This window comes from Simochromis diagramma, unplaced genomic scaffold (genome assembly GCF_900408965.1).
Source record: "Simochromis diagramma unplaced genomic scaffold, fSimDia1.1 OVJJ01000682.1, whole genome shotgun sequence".
Taxonomy (NCBI): Eukaryota; Metazoa; Chordata; class Actinopteri; order Cichliformes; family Cichlidae; genus Simochromis; species Simochromis diagramma.
The window spans coordinates 1,216,143-1,235,198 of NW_024387359.1; the positions used below are offsets into that span (position 1 = coordinate 1,216,143).

The 19,056-nt window shown below is 38.2% G+C and overlaps 1 protein-coding gene and 1 long non-coding RNA gene across 10 annotated transcripts in view; both read left to right on the forward strand.

Moving 5' to 3' along the window:
• Window positions 1–19,056, forward strand: part of mast4 (microtubule associated serine/threonine kinase family member 4) — a 101,091-nt gene that overhangs the window by 30,496 nt on the left and 51,539 nt on the right. For 2 of the 9 annotated variants that reach the window (XM_040007342.1, XM_040007344.1), the window contains exon 1: window positions 960–2,849. The exons of the other annotated variants lie outside the window; for them this stretch is intronic. In XM_040007342.1, coding sequence (XP_039863276.1) covers window positions 2,811–2,849 — 39 coding nt within the window. In that variant the 5' untranslated portion in view covers window positions 960–2,810. Of the gene's footprint in view, window positions 1–959; window positions 2,850–19,056 lie in introns of those variants that run through there. 9 annotated transcript variants of the gene reach the window in all.
• LOC120718704 lies at window positions 8,389–8,716 on the forward strand. Its single transcript, XR_005692541.1, has 2 exons — window positions 8,389–8,557; window positions 8,590–8,716. It is a non-coding gene; the product is annotated as an uncharacterized LOC120718704 (long non-coding RNA).

Genomic DNA, 19,056 nt, shown 5'->3' on the forward strand with positions numbered 1-19,056 from the left:
CACTTAATTCTGGTGTACTATGTAATACTTGTTGCTTGGATAGAAAAATATGCTAAGCAACAAGTTTAACATCCAGTATGATGGAAAGCAGTGTAAATGTGCTTGTGAAGATAAATTAAAGAGGAGAGTTGCTCCTTGTATTTATCAAAATTAGGGCTGGGCTATATCATACCGTTCACGGTAATACCGGTGTAATGTTGGGCAATGATAAGAAAATGAAATATCGTGATAGAATATGGGTAAAACGCGCGTGCGCAGTGCCTTTGTTTACATACGCACATGGTGGTGACGCAGAATGAGAAGAGTGAAAGCGGATTGTTGAATGAAATGGATGAACCAGAATTGGTTTGTAAAAATGCTGCAACTTCAGTGTGGAACTGGTTTGGCTTTCATCCCTCAGATATACAACAAAGCTCTATTTTTGGTAGCGCATGCTAGCGGGCCGTCGTTATTACCGTGTTTTTTTTTTTTTTTGGAAAATACGGCACACTTAAAATCAATGCTTTGATTTTTCTGAAAATCTACAGTGTCCCTTATAATCCCGTGTGCCTTATGTATGAATTCTGGTTGTGTTTACTGACCTCGAAGCGATCTTATGTACACGGCGCTCGAAAATCTGTCGCACCGCTTGATGGGTTGTCGGAGCATTACGGCTATCGTAGGCAGGAGCCTGGCGGAGTGATACGTACTGTGCTTCAACATAATATTACCGTATTTTGTGTGTGTATAACCTCTTTAAGTTTTGTGGATATTCTACATGGTTATGCTGAGGATATGTCGGCCGGTTTCCACTGGAAATGCCTTTTGGGTAAACTGTCAGCAAGGAATTTGCATTTGCACTGTTAATTTTTTATATAACTTTAATGCACTTAAAAAAGCTGCTTGTGTAAGTGAAAATATATCGATATTTTTTTTGGGGGGTTTTTTTTGCACTAATAAAGTTGAGGAGTTGTAAAGTATTTTGTCTAGTGTCAATTATATTGTCAGTTATATTGTTATTGCAAATTTTCGAATGTATATCGTGATAAATATTTTTAGTCATATCGCCCTGCTCTAATCAAAATATTTGCTAATTGTCTGTCAGGTGTTGTCATTGGGTGTTGCTTAATTGTTTTGACATTCGTAGCTGCTGAGGTTGTTTCAGTGGCTGTGTACGATAGAAAAATCTGGGCTTTGTGCACTGAATAAGACAAATGACCCCTCCCTTGTGTTTCTGCTGCTCTTCATCTTCATTGTGAGCCCAATGTGGAATTTTCTTAATTGTTCCTTCAAGCAGTCACAGACTGAGCAGCGGCTTGAGACATAACGGGATTCTTTAATTCCCGCAGGTAATCTGGAGGCCATTGTTCAAGCTGAAAAAGTTGACTACTGTAATCCTTGTCCTCTGAGCTATTATGGGGTTTATTCAAAAACAACCTGATTACCCGAGCACAGACCTGGACTTTTTGCTCTCTTCCTTATCAGCACAGTAATACAAATGACTGCTGCCCCCCCAGCCCCTGCACCAGTTCATCAGCTTTCTGTTGTACAGGTTTCAAGATGAGAAAAAGTTGATGTAGCGGTCACCTGTGCGACAATCCCTTGCACCTTCTCCACCAGCTGTGGTAGCCATCATTCCAGGCGTTAGTCTCTAAGATGAATCTTTTGAGCTTGGCTGGAGATGAGGAGAATGGAAGGGGCCCACTTAATATTCACAGAGCAGTACCACAGTGAATGGAAATGAGTGAGAGAGGGTGATAAAGAGGAGGGGGGCCACGAAAAACACAGACTGAAACAGAATGCAAAATTGCAAGATCAAATTGGCAGCGTGGTACATGGAAACAACTTATTTTACAAATGCTAATAATTCAGGATGGCGTGGAGACATGGAGTTAGTGAGTGTGAAGATCTGTGATCACTTACCGACTGCCTCAAAACTCATTTCTTTGGAGCTGTACCAGTGCATGAAATTGCTGGAAATTGACACTGGATATATGTAGCAGGTTGTGCTGGCTGATTTCTGTATTGGGTTCTTTAGAATGAAGAATGCATTGCATGCGTGCGAATTGGCTTGCATTTTTGCATTTGTAACATTTTCACAGCTAGTTTAAAAGGGTGTAGCGCAGCAACAGTATACTTTACAGTGAGGCTGGTTGTAATTCTCCCCCCCCCCCCACCTTTTTTTTTTCTCTTTCCCCTCCCTTGATGCATTGCTTTTCTGTAGCCCTCTCCTTTTCTTTCACACCAGCTGCAGTGTCAGCTATCATGTTTGTTTTTTGGTCAATGGCCTAACCTTCAGGTGAGTAATCACTGACTGCAATAAGACCAGTGAGGACAGTTAGTCCCACATACTGCAGCCAGGATGCCAGATTCATTGTTGAGTTTGGAGCAGAACAATGCTGGAAAGGATATCCTCTCATTTTCATGGTCATCTAGGGTGCCCAAAAAGCATGGCTGCTCAGAGAAATGAGTCTTGGGGCTCCCATATGCCCCCGGCACCCACCATACCTCCCATTCACTCCCACCAGTCGCTACGCTAAATTAGAACTGCCCATCTTCTCTCTGACTCTCCCCTCACGCTCTCTCTCCCTCTCTTTCTTTCTCTCCCATTTTCTTGCTCTGTCTCTCTCCTTCACTCCTGAAGTTGGAGAGCTGAGGAACAAGGGGAGGTGTCAGCTGACTGCCCCCCTCCAATCAGATAAGTTCTGATGGAAGTGTTTAGCAGCTGCTAAGATCAGATTTAGCCTGAGGGAGGGAGGGTGCAGGGAGGCGAGTCAGTGCAGCATGGCTGTGCACCGGTAAGGAGGTATGATAAGTCGGGGCTCTGTACCATGGACGAGCCCAGCATTCTGAGGAGACGGGGGCTACAGGTAGGAAAGCAAATCAAGCTACGCCTACATGTGCTGCTGTGTCTGTTGGGACTTTTTCCCTGGATCTGCATGTTGTTTGTGAGGCTTCTGCATTGGTTGCTCTTTTAACAGAGCACATTCAGGACTTTGAGACCTTTCTGCTTTAACACTTGGCATATTGATGCATGCTTGTGTGTGAGAGAATCTCTTGGCAGGACTGTCTGCACATAATTCACCATAGCAGTTGGTAATCCTTGTCTTTCTTTCTCTGTAAAGATTTGTAAATAATGGTTCACGTGGCCGTGTTTTCATCCAAGCTGTGTTACTTCTTAAACAACAAATCAATTCATTTTCACATTTTATTTGTGTTAGCTGTTTGAAAGGGGAAACAAGAGCTACATGTACTTGGAGAAAGATTGATTACTGTATGTTTTGAGAGGGGGTTTCTTGTGGATTATTGACTTTTTATGATAATCGAGCTCATATTGAGTCTTTTTGCTTGTTGTCAGAAATCATGATTGAGGTGTGAGCAGAGATCAGGATAATAGTCAAAACAAATGATGTATTTTAGTAAATTATGTTTGCCAACACTGCAATACCTTAAGATAAAAATGAAAAAGTAAAGACATAGGGGATGCATGTGTGTTTTATAGCATATGTCATATCATTTTTAATCAAAGACCTTTTAAGCTTTGTTCATTTTCTTCCACCAACCCCACAAACACTGCAGCAGCTGCTATATTTTTTTTATCTTTAATTAGGCTTCATTTATAATTTTGCTTACTGTGGCTAGAGTCAGGTACAGAGTAATTGGGAAACATTAAAAAGAAAACTGCTTTTTTTTAAACTTGTACATGTGTTTTGATTTACAAACTCTGTGTAATCCATGGTAATTATGCTGTTCCATGGCTGATGAATTTGACCAGTAAAACTGCTTTCATAATGTGACATAAAAAAAAACATACTGAGAATATTTTGCAATTTTTCCTCCTTAAAAAATTTAATTTATTTAGCTTTTGAGGAAGCCTTAAGAAAGAATCTCTAAGATTTGACTTTGACACCAATTTTGTGAGTATAAATGTGTTGCTCTGTGATTATGGATCTTTTTGAAAGTTAGACAGCAGAAATACTGATGTTTAATTTAAACGAAAAAATTTTCATGGTCTTAATTAGTTTCTGTGGAGAAACCAATAATACTTTGTTTAATTTTTCAAAAAGCTTCCCAACAGTAATTTTGTGCACAGTTGCCCTAATCTCTCTGTTCCTTTGTGGCAAACCCCTACCACCTCCCCCCTTCTTCCACACAAGCCTTCTTTATGTTCCCTCACATGCACCAGCTACACCAAACACAGTGGACTGTGGGTTAGGCTGCGGTGGCACTCTAACTTTCACATTCAAAAGGAAACACGGAAGTTTGTCCGCGCTGCAGTTTCCCCATTCATTCCCAGACAAGGAAGGGATGACATCATTCCTTGATTGTTGAGTGTAAAAACAGGACTTCAGAGTTTCAGAGTTGGCCAGATCTTGCTAATTCTGTTTTCAGTAGTTTGAATTTATTAAAAATTAAATTAAAAAAATTAATAATTCTGAATTTAATGATTCTCTTTATTTTACACAGCATGTTTCTGGCCCCACACACACACCAAAGGACACACACTGGACCTTGTTTTTACCTTCGGATTAACCATTGATTGTTCCGAGGACATTTTTATTTCAGACCATTGTTGTATTCTTTTTAACTTGTCTTTCCATCTGTCGGTCTCTTCTGTTTAGCTGACATGTGGTTAGCTCTCGCACCTTAAATTCCTCTACTGCTGCTAAATTTTCTGATGTTTTTAATTTAGTTTTACCTTCCTATAACAGTTAGATTTATTAACAGATCTTTTTTTTTTTTTTTTTTTCTTTCTTCCCCCCTTCTCACCGTCTCTTCTCCCATTTGGTTTTCTTTCTCTCCCTCTCTTTCTTTCATTCTTTCTCCCTGTCCTATCCTCCAGTCATGTCTGTCCCGTTTGAATCTTTAATAATCATTGTCTTTCTATCTTAGATAATTTTTGTCCCGTGAAAACCAGACTAGCTTGTGTCTCAGTTGTCCCCCAGGATAAATGACAGCATTTGCTGTTTAAAGCGTTCCAGCCGTAAAGTTGAGCGTTTGTGGAGGAAAACTTGTTTAAATGTTCATCTCCTTCATTTAAAGGACTTTTAGTTTCTCTTTAGTTTCTTTTTCATTTCGAGATGTGAGGGCTGCCTATTTCTCAGACCTAGTCTCAAAGAGCAGAGGTAACCGTGCTCTTTGAGAAGGTACTATTTGTCCAGTATCCCTTTTAAATGTAGACCTTAAAATAATCTGCAAAGCTCTCTCAAAGAGATTAGAGAAAATAATCCCCCTCTTAATTCATCCTGACCAAACTGGTTTCATAAAAGGTAGGCACTCATCAACAAATACAGATTACTTAATTTGATAGACTACTCATACAGTAAAAACCTTAAAACTACAATATTTTCTTTAGATGCAGAAAAAGCATTTGACAGAGTTAACTGGAAATTTCTATTTGCAACTTTACACAAATTTGGTTTTGGATCCTCTTTCATTAACTGGTTAAAAATATTATACAATTCCCCAACAGCTTCTGTCAAAACAAATGACCAGACATCCTCCAGCTTCTGTCTCCTGAGGGGCACCAGGCAGGGATGCCCACTCTGCCCTTCACTGTTTGCAATTTTTATTGAACCACTAGCAGCAGCAATTAGACAGAATTCAGTAATTAAGGGCATAAAATGCAAGAACGTGGAACATAAAATCAGCCTTTATGCGGATGATGTGTTACTTTTTCTCCAAAACTCACAAACCAATATCTCTGGGGTGATTGAATTGATAAACTCTTTTGCAAGAATATCAGATTACTCAATTAACTGGTCAAAATCTAAGGTCCTTCCGATTAATTGCTCCCTCCATAATTCTTCTTCTACACCACTGCAATCGGGAAATATAAAATATTTAGGTATTAATGTTTCTCCCAAGCTTGCAGATCTAACTAAATTAAACCACATCCCACTTTTAAAGAAGGTAGAAGATGATCTGGCTAGATGGAAATGTCTACCCATATCACTCATGGGAAGGGTTGCCGCTATAAAAATGATGGTCTTACCAAAAATAAATTATTTATTCTCAATGATCCCAACTAAACCGCCACAAGATTGGTTCAGATCTCTAGATTCATGTATGTCCAAATTCCTTTGGAAAAATAAACCCCCACGTATAAGCTTAAAAACACTATAAAAGACCAAGGATAAAGGAGGACTAGAACTACCTAACTTTCAGCACTACTTCTTAGCCAACAGGCTTCAGTTTATCTCAGGATGGCTAAAACATACCCTCTTATATGAACCTTGGCTAGATGTAGAACAAGCACTTTGCAATAATCTAGAGATCTCAGACCTACCATTTATCAGCTCAAACATCCAACGACATGAATGCTTCAAAAGCGTCACCATCAGCTCTTCTCTGACAGCATGGTGGGAGTTTCTAAAATTGACGGAGTCTTTATTAATCCCATGCAAACGTACACCTATCTGGAACAACCCTGACATATTACAAAACAATAATATGATAAACTTTTCAGATTGGAGTGGTAAAGGAATCAAATATTTAGAACATATACTAGAAGGAACAGAATTTATTCCATTTGACAGACTAGTTACACAATATGGGATCAACAAGAAAAGATTTTTAGAATATCAACAAATTAAATTCATAATAAAAAAAGAGATTTAAACCGGGTCAAGTTGAACTACAAACAAGTGTGGTACAATTTCTTACTCTTAAAACCCCCAAATTACTATCCAAAATATACAGAATGCTTTCTAAGACAGATGAATCAATATCACTTCCTATTGCAAAATGGGATTTATCAGTTAACTTAGACCTAAACTTCTGGTCTCAGATTTGCTTAAAAACCTTTCATTTAATTAGAAATCCCAGTCTTCAATTAATTCAATATAAAATACTACATAGAGTGCACTATACAGGTCATCGGATGTTCAAGATGGGCTTTATGTCTACCAACAACTGCTCACACTGTCAAACCAATACACAGGACTGCAAAGTGAGGGGTGTGTCTGTGCGCAGCTTGTAGAAGTGAGGGGTGTGTCTGTGCGCAGCTTTTAGAAGTGAGGGGTGTGTCATCACAGGGCTCTAGAGTGCGACCAATTTGGTAGCAAATGCAACCAAATATTTCAGTGGTGCAACTAAAAAAAAATATTTGGTCGCACCTGTGCGACCAACTGTTCGCGTAACGAAAAAAAAAAAAAAATCTCTGCAACTCTCTGTGTGGTCAACAACAGACACACATTATGCCCCTATCGTGGACTAAACCAATCAGAGATAGTCAGGGGCGGGACCTCTCTGATTGGCCGTGGTCTAGTTGAAAGTGCAGGTGGAAGAGAGAGGTGAGTAGCTTGAATAAAGCGATATCAATTCATTAACGGATTCCACACAAAGACATAAACACAGAGTGGACCCGACGCATCAGAATCAGCTTTGTCTTTCTCGGCTTTCTCACCCGACGGCCCGAACACGGACACTCTGTCGGAGCTTAGCGATTCTGATGCGTCGGGTCCACTGTGTTTACGTCTTTTTTGCGCTGATTCTAAGCTGCAGGTTTTGTCTCTCTCCAACCAAAATTCTCTCTCTCTCTCTGTGTGTGTACTTCAAGAACAGTTTCCCGTCTCAAATCTCTGTTTTCTGCATTATTCATTTGCTTATTACCCACCAGTCTACCGTTGTTTACAGCGCTGTCTTTTTCTTTTTTCACTTAAATGACCTCGGACAAGAAAGCCTAATTTCTGCTGTTCAATACTGAAGAAATTTAAACTTCTTTAAATTATGCAAAATTGCAGAATATTGCAGAATATTGCAGAATATTTTTAAGGTTATCTGCTCTAAAAAGCCAGACCAGGAAAATCTCCTTCATGTTTTTCTGTGTTTTATTCTGAGTTACTTTCACACAAAGGCATCTGCTGTGATGTTCACAGTTCTGATGAAGTCTCATGTGTATCAGTACTGATAAATTATCAGAATTATAATATTTCTGACTGTCTGAGGCTAAATTGAATCGAATCAGGACTTTGAGAACCGGAATCGAATGGATTATAGAAATCAGTGATGATACCCAGCCCTAGTGAGCAGCCATGCCAGACAGAAGTGGATGTAGCTGTGGTGAATGAGAAAAGATGAAAAGAACTATTGATAACTTTTCTGTTAAGTTAAGGCCTGATCCTTCTGAAATTCATAGCCAGTGCTCTGACACAGTGCCATCAATCTTTGAATGCTGAAAAAGCACAGTGTATTCAGGAAACACACATGCTGCAATAGATGCACTGCCCAAGTGTCCCCTCTCCCCACTGCCTTTCAGCAGCATGCAACAGCAAACAGGTCGTCAGAGGAGGCCGAGATGATGATTAAGTTTAACACTTTCTACAATATTGACAAAGCACTTTAAGCACAAGTTTGTTAGTTACTAATTTAGAAATGAATATTGTCTGTATGGAACCCCCCCCCCCCCCCCCCCCAAAAGAAAGTGCACATGTAAAACTGCGGTGTTAAGCGATGTGGTTGAAAAATTTGAGTGCGCCTAACGCCTAACTCTTGTGCCGGTACGCCTAAATTTTTAAAGTTAGGCGTACCGGTGCGCTCATGTCAAAAAGTTAGTCTAGAGCCCTGCATCACACAGGTTTTAGAAGTGAGGGGTGTGTCATCTCGCAGGTTTTAGAAGTGAGGGGTGTGTCTGTACGCAGGTTTTAGAAGTGAGGGGTGTTTCTTTGCGCAGGTTTTAGAAGTGAGGGGTGTGTCTGTGCGCAGGTTTTAGAAGTGAGGGGTGTGTCTGTGCGCAGGTTTTAGAAGTGAGGGGTGTGTCTGTGCGCAGGTTGTAGAAGTGAGGGGTGTGTCTGTGCGCAGGTTTTAGAAGTGAGGGGTGTGTCTGTGCGCAGGTTTTAGAAGTGAGGGGTGTGTCTGTATTGTGTTACCTGTCCATAGCTCTCCTGGTAGTTTCCATGTCTATATAGCTGCCATGTTTCTTGCCTTACATAAAATTTGCTGGAATTCTCTTGATTTTATTGATGCCTATAGCAGCCGCACTTGCCCTTCATCTTGATTAGGATCATTCTTTCAGAAGCTCTGGCATTGCATTGTGAGTTTTACTGTACTTCTGACATCCATTTAACACCACCTCATAATAAAAGGGCCCAGTAGAAATGCAGTGACATTGTGTGCCTCCAAAGAGACGTTTGTGTGAAGTGGTGTGAGCCAGCTGGTGAGATGCAGCCTGGCCAACAAATTATGACAGTGCCGAAGCAGAAAGTCCATTTGCTTTCACATTTTGTGCATTTCATTAAAGCTTACCCATGAATCCTTTTTATATTAACATAGCTATGGATAGACATTATACTCCATGAGAGCAGTAAACACTGAAATATTTTTTTCTTCCTTTGTTGCTAATTTCTCAAAAGCAGAAGTACTTTAGTGAAGTGCCAAAGAGAAAGCTCTTATCGGGGGGGGGGAATTGGGGCAATGATGTTTTGCTAGAAGACGCAAACAGCTTCTCTGCTAAAGTGTCCTTGTGCTAGAGTACTTGCGTTTCGCTATGAATGAAGTCACATTAAGAGTTTTTTTTTTTTTTCCCCTTTAAACAAGAACAACCACAAATAAAATCATTACTGAGAAATGGCATTTGAGGAAGTATAACTCCAAATGAGCAGTTAGGACACATACTGTACAGTAATTTATCAGGGAGAAATTTTGTCATGGTGACCTGAAAACTTTATCTTTTAAACTTTTGTTCTGAAAGGCACAATTTCTCTAAAGGTTTGTGGTTTATAACAAATTTTCAGTCCTTTCATTTCTTGCTTTAATATATATCATGTAGCATTAGCCTCTACTTTTACATTTTTCCAATGCCCTTACAGTAGGCCTACCTACTGTTTAAACTCAGCTCATGTCTTTTGTTATTTTTGCTTGCCAGTCCTTTCTCATCTCCAGCTGTTCATACCGTCTTTTGTCTGAGTTTGTACATCACGTCCATCATCTGTGTTTGCTCCTATCAAACATCAACAAACCATTCCACTTTAAATATTGAAGGGAGCAATGAGCTATATGCAAATCCCAGTTACAAATGTGACATGGACACTTTGGGCATCTTTTTAAACAATCTGAAAGGCAGTAACAATGACAGCAGCAATTAAACTTGTGAACAAAGAAATGTTCTTATTATATTATATCAGTAACTTTAACTTTTGTTTTAAATTAAGCACTGTTAGCAGATTAGCATGCACAGATCTCTGTGTTGTTTTGAATATACAGGGTGGGCCATTTATATGGATACACCATAATAAAATACTTGTAAATAACTCATGAAAGAATAAAGTTACGTTGAAACCAAGCACACCATTGTTTTTCTTGTGACATTACCAATAAGTTTGATGTGTCACATGGCCCTCTTCCTATTGAAGAAAAACAAAAGTTGTATCCAAGATGGCCGACTTCTAAATGGCCACCATGGTCACCACCCATCTTGAGGAGTTTGCCCCCTCACATATACTAATGTGCCACAAACAGGACTTTAATATCACCAACCATTCCCATGTTATTACGGTGTCTCCATATAAATGGCCCACCCTGTATTTCTGTCACAGTTTTTCACTGAAACAGCCGCGACAGCTTTAAATGATCGTTTTCTGTTCCTAAATTGGCCAACTTGTTATTTTACATATTTAAATATGGTAAATAAAACTTACTTCTACAAAACCTAAACTTTCGATTGATATGCAAGTCACTTTTACTAAACACATATTTGTAGGTGTTTCTTTTAGCTTTTTTTTTTTTTTTTTTTTTTTTTTTTTTTTTAAATGAGAAGTGCCTGAACATGTTAATTGTACAGTACACTGAGTAAAACAGCTTTAAGTTGTCCCTCCACCAACCCTGATTTGGATATTTGGACCGATTTCACAGACACAGGAACGTTACACAAAAAATAGTACATTACACATTACTTGTTATGTTTCTTAAAAGTAATGCAGTACGTTGTTCAATTATTTGTTGGACAGAGTAATTACTTTTGATGGTTCAGATGGTCCTGTGTAGATTATCTCACTTTCTGCAATATGCTTGCTTTGAACTTCTTAAATGCGCTGAGTGTAATAGGTTGATTAGATACTATGTTGAAGAGGAGTTGAGCATGTGTCCCTAATGAATTGGTGTTAAGGTTTCACTGTTATCAGATTGAAAAGAACTCCTTGCTCAAAAACAATGGTGGTCATCAAATTAAAAGAACATTAAGCTGGGTATCTGTCTTGTAATGAAGCGTTTCATTCTTACAGCATTGGATGAGGCAGTGGGTTAAGCATTTATGACACCTAACATCCTGCTACAAGCAAAACTACGAGGATGCCAACAGATTTAATCAGCAAAGCTTTCTAACAGTAGATGCACTTCAGTGTCGAATCTCCTCTTACTGGCGCAGAAATCGATGTCTTTCAGAGTGAGCTAAGCGTCATGGTAGAAATTATTACTGAGATTGTAGACCTGGTTTTACTGATGTAAAGCCAGCTGCTCAGATTTCATTTCTTTGGTCAAACATCAAGTTTATTATTTAATGTCGTTGTTTAACGTAGCGTCTTTTGTTTGCTCGTCAGGGGTGGTGAATGCACTTTAAGGTCTTGTATGTAGTCCGTCCTACACCACGTTTGGAGCTCTTTGATCTTTCCTGATCTCCAGATTCACTTGAGGTCTCTGACTTTGAAGCAGCGTTTTGCAATGATGAAGGTAAAATTTAGTTTTGAGTAAAACCTTTGATTAGGATTTTTTTTTGCCACTCTGAAGACCAACTCTTTGTTTCATGTATGTTATGAATAAAACAACTGAACTGTGAACAATTAATCTATCCTCCGTTCATTTTTTTTTTATAGAGAATTTGACCAACAAACGTCTAACAAAATTGTGCTTTGTGTTCGATTAAAAAGAGGACTAGTTATGAACCTCAAATCACATTTCTCCCCCACTTAACATGACTTATAAAGCCTGTGCAGCATGCCCATTAACAGTTCCACTGAACGCATGGTGATCAAAGTATTTTTTTTTTCTGTTTCTGTGAACTTTCCTCAGTTTTGTGCAGTGCTTAAGAGTGTGCACACATGTACAGGGGGTTGCATCTAATAATTACTTTTAACATAGCTCTCATTTTATCAGTCTGAAAAATGTTGAAAAGAGGGGGAAAAAACAGGAGCAGGAGCTTGCTTTTGTTCAACCAACTGTATGAAACTGATGTCTTTTAGTATTTTGAAGACAACCTGAAGTTTAAAATTATCACATAGGAGTCACTCCTATGGTACCACTGGTAAATAGTTATCTTTAAAAAACAAAAAACTAAAAAAAAAACACACACTAAAAGCTTGCTTTTTCTAACTGATTATATTACTGAATGGGCTGCTGAACTTTGTCTTCTGTATGCCTTCCTGTTGTTGTTTGACTCATGTGTTAGGCTTGGCAAACAACACCCGTTCATCCATCCATTTTCTCAGCCAGCTGGCTATCTGTGGTTGCAGCCAGCAAGATGATGGTGGGATTTATTAGTACATGGTAAACTTTAAGTCAGCATAGTGAATGTCTTCCTCACTAGCAACATGACTCGTAGCCCACAGCTGCAATTTGCTGAGAGTTTCTGCAGCTGAAACAGTATTGGTATTTTTTCTAAAGTAGTCTATATCTGAGCAGCAATCCTGAGTGATCATTCTGGCATGCTATAGCAGCCTCCAGATGTGATAAGTATTCAGGAGACTAGGCTTCATTTCCCCCGATTCCACTCAGGTTTTGATTTGATGACATTATGACTTGATACAAGAATGGGAATTTCCTTGCTAGTCAGCAGAAAACTACAGTTAAAATAAGTACACTTTTGATCTTGACATGTAGGAAAATCCAAAATAAATCAAGGGGAATTATTAATGAAGCATTACACATAGGCCTTTTTACAAGAGTATCACCACCACTTTGATGTGGTGTCTTAGATATGAAATGTTGTTGCTAGAAGGCATTCATTGACATTCACTCTGTGGAACAAAACCAACTTTTAGGTTCATCGTGTCACAAATGTTATCTTTCAGTACCAAATATGTTACTGTATAAACAGCTGAGTACATGTACAGGATCCACTTTCATTGCTCATTTGTTAGATTGCCACTTCATCATGGCGTTACACTCTGATCTTATTTGCTATGAAAGGAAATTTAAAAATAAATTTTAAATGTAAATTTTACAATTTTAAAAAATAAATTAAAATGCATGTAATGAAAGTAATCATTATTTAATAATTTAGTTGAAAATTAACTTTAGAAATTACTCATAAATTACTTGTAAAAAGTAAGACTGCTAAATAGTAAACTGTAGGGTTTTTGCGGTTGTCTGTTCAAATGTCTCCTGCCAGTCAATCATTGTTTTTATTCTACCTGATCTGGCTGGGGTTTGTGTGACTTCAATGTTATGACTTTAACAATGACAGGCTCCAGTGTGACTCTGACCACACCCAGAGAAATATCTGTAAGGGAAATCTAAGAGGTGAGGTCTACTGGTGCAATGATGAAGTGGGGGAAAAAAGTGAAGAATTTCCACGATGTCAGCTAACACAGTTGAAACTGGGGGAACAGAAAATCTATTTGCCAGTTTTTTAGACTGGTTGGTTTTGTCCTTAAAATGAGTTTGAAGTTGTGCAGGTTTACACAAAGACCGATTTATCTTAGGCCTAAAAGTTAGCCAGGCTACAGGCTAACTAAAAGCCAGTTTCCATGGTAACAATCTATAAAAACCCGCTCTCCAGTGGCACCAAATAACAAAAAGGACAAAAGCATTTCTCATACATTCTTGTTTGTTATTTAAGTCTATTCAAGGAAACTTGAGTATGAGTAGAGGTACTGAGCTTTGCCGTGTTATGAATTAACAATACTAGTGGAATTTATGACAAATGACTAAGATTGTCTTTGGTTTTGTCCATCTGTCACTTTGAGATCTACATATGTTCCTGCTTGGTTTGCAAAATTGTGTCCCCACTCCTGGGAGATCCCTCAGACTTCTGTGTCTGGACAGGAGCAGGGTCAAAGATATTTTTCAAAAGCAACTGTCTCCTCATCTCTCAGTAAGAAATTCTTAGCTGCAACTTTATTCCAGCTTTGTGTGACCGCTTATCAAGCTTGCCGATGTTGGGGTAAGTGAATCCAGATATAACTGAAAGGAATCTTGAATATTTTGACCTCACTTCATAATACAAGGCTTGAGTTCTCCATTTAGCCGTCGTCGAGTTTTCTGAGTTTATATTCAGAAATTCCTGGATTGATTGCTTATATGTTCCATGAAGATGTGTTTTCTGCATTTGCTTGAATCTGGCATTAAGTAGAGCTCTGTTCACTTCATTATTCAGCTATTTCTTCAGTGTTAGGTCAGTATATCAGTTAGCACCAGTGGTCCATTGCCATTATAAGCCATGCATGTCTATACATCATCCTCCTTCCAGTGTGTTTTACACATATTCAGTGCTTTCAGATCTCAAGCTATTGCAGGCCTTTGCAATACTTTATTAAAGAGCTATTTCATTAAATACGACTCTTAACTGATACAGTCTCTCTAACGCACTGTGACAATCATATTGCTGAAAAATGTAAAATAAAAACATTCTAAAAAGTCGGATGTGATTTCATTAAATGTTAAGAGTTGTAACTTTCTATATTTCTGCAAGCTCAGAGTTTCATAAGCTTTTAAAAGATGCTGTTTTGTGGAATAAGAGTGTCAATGTCAATTCTCAGTTCGTGTTAGATCAGCGCTGCTTTTTTTTTTATACAAGAAAATGTGATTTTGACAAAAGCCGATCATTGGTTTGAGGTAGAACTCGTCTCACTATGGTTTCATTAAAACCGCATTCAGTGCTATCTGAAAGCGTTTGTTGATAGTAATGGAGCCCTTTCTCTGCACAAGCTTTGCTTACTCAGAAAGGTGTCAAAAGCATGAAGAAATGAGACATTTATTTTACCTATGTAAATATGTTCCTGAGGCATGAATGAATACATTCATGTTACAGACTTCACACATTGATTTGGTGTTCTATGATTGGTGGCTTTTCCATCACTGTAAGTCATTCACTGCCTGGTAATTAGTGTTGTGTTCGCGTCGGTCATGTCTCTCAAGGAAACACTCTGCCCTTGGTCTTCAGTAGGCACCGGGGGAAACCAGACATTAAGCCCTAATTGATAGCAAAGGGAGAGTGGGGCTTAGCATCTTTTCTGCTGACTGTAGCAGCCGATACATATCAACTCAATGTCCTACGCTGTGTGAGACAAAGGACCTGCTCTTATCAGGTTGTTGTTATTAGACAATAAAACATTTTATTATCCTATCTTTGGGATTTGTAGCCCCAAAACAAAATGCAGCCAAACCTGGTTATTTATCTAATTTTAAACATTGAAACTACACTGAAAGATTTGAGGCAATCAGAGCTGAAACTGCACACAGAATTATTCTGAGGGCAATAAAACACCTGAGTTCTTTGCAGGAGTGTGTAAACAAACTGTCCTATTAATTCTATGGGGGATATAATGATCTGTACACTGGGATTGTCTGTCATTGTCTCATGTTGGTCCTTGACTTGCATGGCTGTTCATGTGGTACTCGTACAACAGATGTTATAGCAGCAGCAGCGGCTTCATTTGTAGCCTGCTGTATTTTACTTATTTGTTCCTGGCAGATTTTAGAGAAAGAAATCCTTTGGAGCATTTTCCTGAAACATGCAATTTAATTTCTCTAAAGGAGCTGAATATTTGTAGGAGCTGATTGTATTACAGGTTAATGCACTGAAGGTGGTGTTTAGGTGTGACTTGTCAACAAAGCAAGAGGGCAGTAAGCCTGATACTTTTTTTTTTTTTTTTTTTTTTTTTTGAAGTTTCAATTGCAGTTTTTTTTTTTTTCTCTCTACCCATGGTGTCAGCAGTTGCCGTTGATTCAGGGGATTTGCAGCTCCACATAAAAAATGCAAACATTTTGTTGCTGTAAAAATGTAGTTTAGTAAGGTTTCATTTTCCTTGACTGCTCTAGAACTAAAACATTGTAACATTATAGGTCTTACTTTCTGATTTAAGAGAAAAAAAAAGCACCCAATTTTAGGGACCATTCACTCGAGTGAAGCTGCCTTAGTACTCCAAATATGGAACATAGAAATTTCCAAGTGCAACACTACATCTTATTAAAAATGCTTCCTTCAAAGCTCAAGACTGACAGCTTGGCTTTGTCCATCAGTTATGCTCCAGAAGAAATGCACATCATCTTGTCAGAAAAATAAGGAAAGTGGCAGCACTCTCTGGAATTGTTAAAATCCTTGGGACTAATTGTACTCTTAGATACGGACAAATATGTATACAGTATATAACTTCAGTTGTGGACAAGTTCAACACATTATTCCCAGAGGCACAGTCATAATACTTCTAAAAAAATTGAAATGGACCTCAGTCAATCAAAGACAAATAACCAAACAAAGTTTGACAGTGGTGTTCACTTCGCCAGTTATGTTTCTGTGGGGAAAAATAAAAAATCACCTCACTGAAGCACCATAACACACATGCTCAGGAAAATTGTGCCTTGAAATTTGTCACCTTGCGACTCCCAGCAGCATTCAGCAACTACTCACAAACTGGTTGGGCAATACACAATTTTTGCCAGCACCCGAAGGTTGCCAACAGTACAGAGTTACTTTGCTCTGAATGCGATGTAGATTTGTATCCAGTCCTTCAGCTAAACCATTGTATTTACCTTTAGGAAGAAAACCAACAGGGCTTTCAATCTTGAAATCTGGGAAATCTTCAATATATCTAACGTCTCTTCAGTAAGTTTGTGCCATCTCTTTGGTGATGTCACAATACAATTTGATTTCTGTGTTTGGGAGACTGGACACAGCTACAGATTAAAATAAATAAATAAATAAATATACAAATAGACAAACAAAAAAACCCCACCACCATAAGTAAGTTATTTGCCTGCAAGAAATTTGCATCTCTGCAAATGTTTGCATGCAGTTTTTTTTTTTTTTTTTTTGTTTTTTTTTTTTTTTTTTTTCATGCAACAATCTTGTGAGAAAACATAATCGCTCCAGAAATCAATGAGGGGATTGTTGTTTGCTGGGCCGTTTCAGTACACACAGTGGCCTCTGTGTATTTTTGCCCTATACAACTGATTTTCAGTCACTTTTTTTCTCCTTTTGTTTTTTTTATACATATAAAGTTAGGGCTGCTCAATTAATCGAATTTTAATCACGATTACGATCTGGGCTTTCAACAATCATTAAAAATGACTGAGCCGATTATTAGCCCCTCCCTCATTTATCCGCGACACCTTAAAGGCCGGTCTGTGAAAATATTGTCGGGCATAAACCGGTCCGTGGCGCAAAAAAGGTTGGAGACTGCTGATTAAGAGGACCCGAGGGAAGCTCGGAAAGCTAAGCAGAAGTTATTTGGAGAGGAGAGTGACTGCCGTTGGTCGAAAAGAGAGGTTAAAAAAAACTTCAGTGGTGTTGCACACTATTTTATATTATTTTTTTAAAGTCATTGTTAACCCTTTAAAGCCGGTCAAAGCAGCACGCTCCGTTTTGTGTAACTATTTTTAAATCCCTGTAGAACCTGAACCATGTAAGCTAGCGCAATAATTTGTTTTGTATATGAAACCGGAGGAGCTGTACTTACATCTTATGCCATCAGCTTGTCCTCGGTCACGGTTTCCTTCCACATAAAGCTTTGCAAAAATTGCATAAAAAGCTCTTGCAGGAACAAAAACATAATATTCCAGAAACACGCTTTGCCGATCCGATCAGCTGTTTGTAACACTTCCCACAGTGAAACAGACGTCAGCGCGAACTATCACATGTCTGCAATCTCCTGGCCGAAACCGGAAGTGACGTCATTTTCACGGAAATGTAGTTTTTTACTTGTAGGCCTTAAAAACCTATACTGGTCATGTTTGACTTTTCTGAATAGTTTCTGAGATACTTAGAACTCAAATTGCACTGCTGGAAATAGTTTATTTTGATGCACCTGCTGTTTTCTTTGCAAATTTGCATCATAGGATTGTTTTTTCGTTTTTCCTGCAGTGTATATAAAAAATTTGTGTATCTCCAAAATAAAACTATGAAGACACTCAAAATAAATTTCCTGCTGTTGTAAACTACTTTTTGCAACTTTTTTGTATTTAAAGTTTTGAGGGATAAACCTCTTAAATTTCTCGAAGTAGAAATATATGTAAAAAACAAAACAAAAACTATTTTCAATTTTTTTTTGTAGTTTATTGCACTTTTTTGCAATTAATGTAGTTACTATGGACTTAATGCATACATATTATTAAAATATGGGCTATAACAGTTGTATAGCAGCTTGAAATGCTCCCACAAATGGCACTACAACATGTAAAAAAATAATATAAGCTCTGGCGGACTTGGTTCTATGGTAGGTCTTAAAGGGTTAAATAAATATCGTCAAATAATCGAGATCTCAATTTCAGTGAAAATAATCGTGATTATCATTTTTGCCATAATCGAGCAGCCCTATATAAAGTATTAAAACCAACACGTGTAGAAGAAGTTAGGCAGCCATCAAGTTGCATTTACAGCATAAGGAGGCTGTGAAATGTATTTTTATGCTTGTGTTTGATGTGTTTGACTGAGTTATCGTGTTTCCTTAGTCCACACTAAATGTAAACAATCTTCAAGTAAGGCAAATTCAATTTAAATCATTTGAGTCATTCATTTTATTGCAGCTGTTACCTGATTAAAGTGAACAGTTTGAAATCCAGATGCAGATTATTCCAGTTCTCTGGGAATGGATATAACAGCTTCACACCTGCTCCGTGTTCTCCGTCCATATGTTGGCTCTTTTTGAAGGTGTTAACCTGCTGGAACAGCTGAAAAGCAGAACAGATTAAAGTTTATGATAGAACTTCAGTTGCTACCTTAATCATCACCTCCTTTCATTTATTTTTAAACATAAATATTATGCTGAATATGGTCCTTGTAAATTAATGCTGTTTTTCAAGTTTTGCTTTGCATTTGTCATTTTCAGGATATAAATATGCACATATATGACATTATACCTTCTACAAGTAATTGGTAGTTCTGCATAAATGAGCCAAAGTAACCTTTTAATAATGCTGACTTTCTTC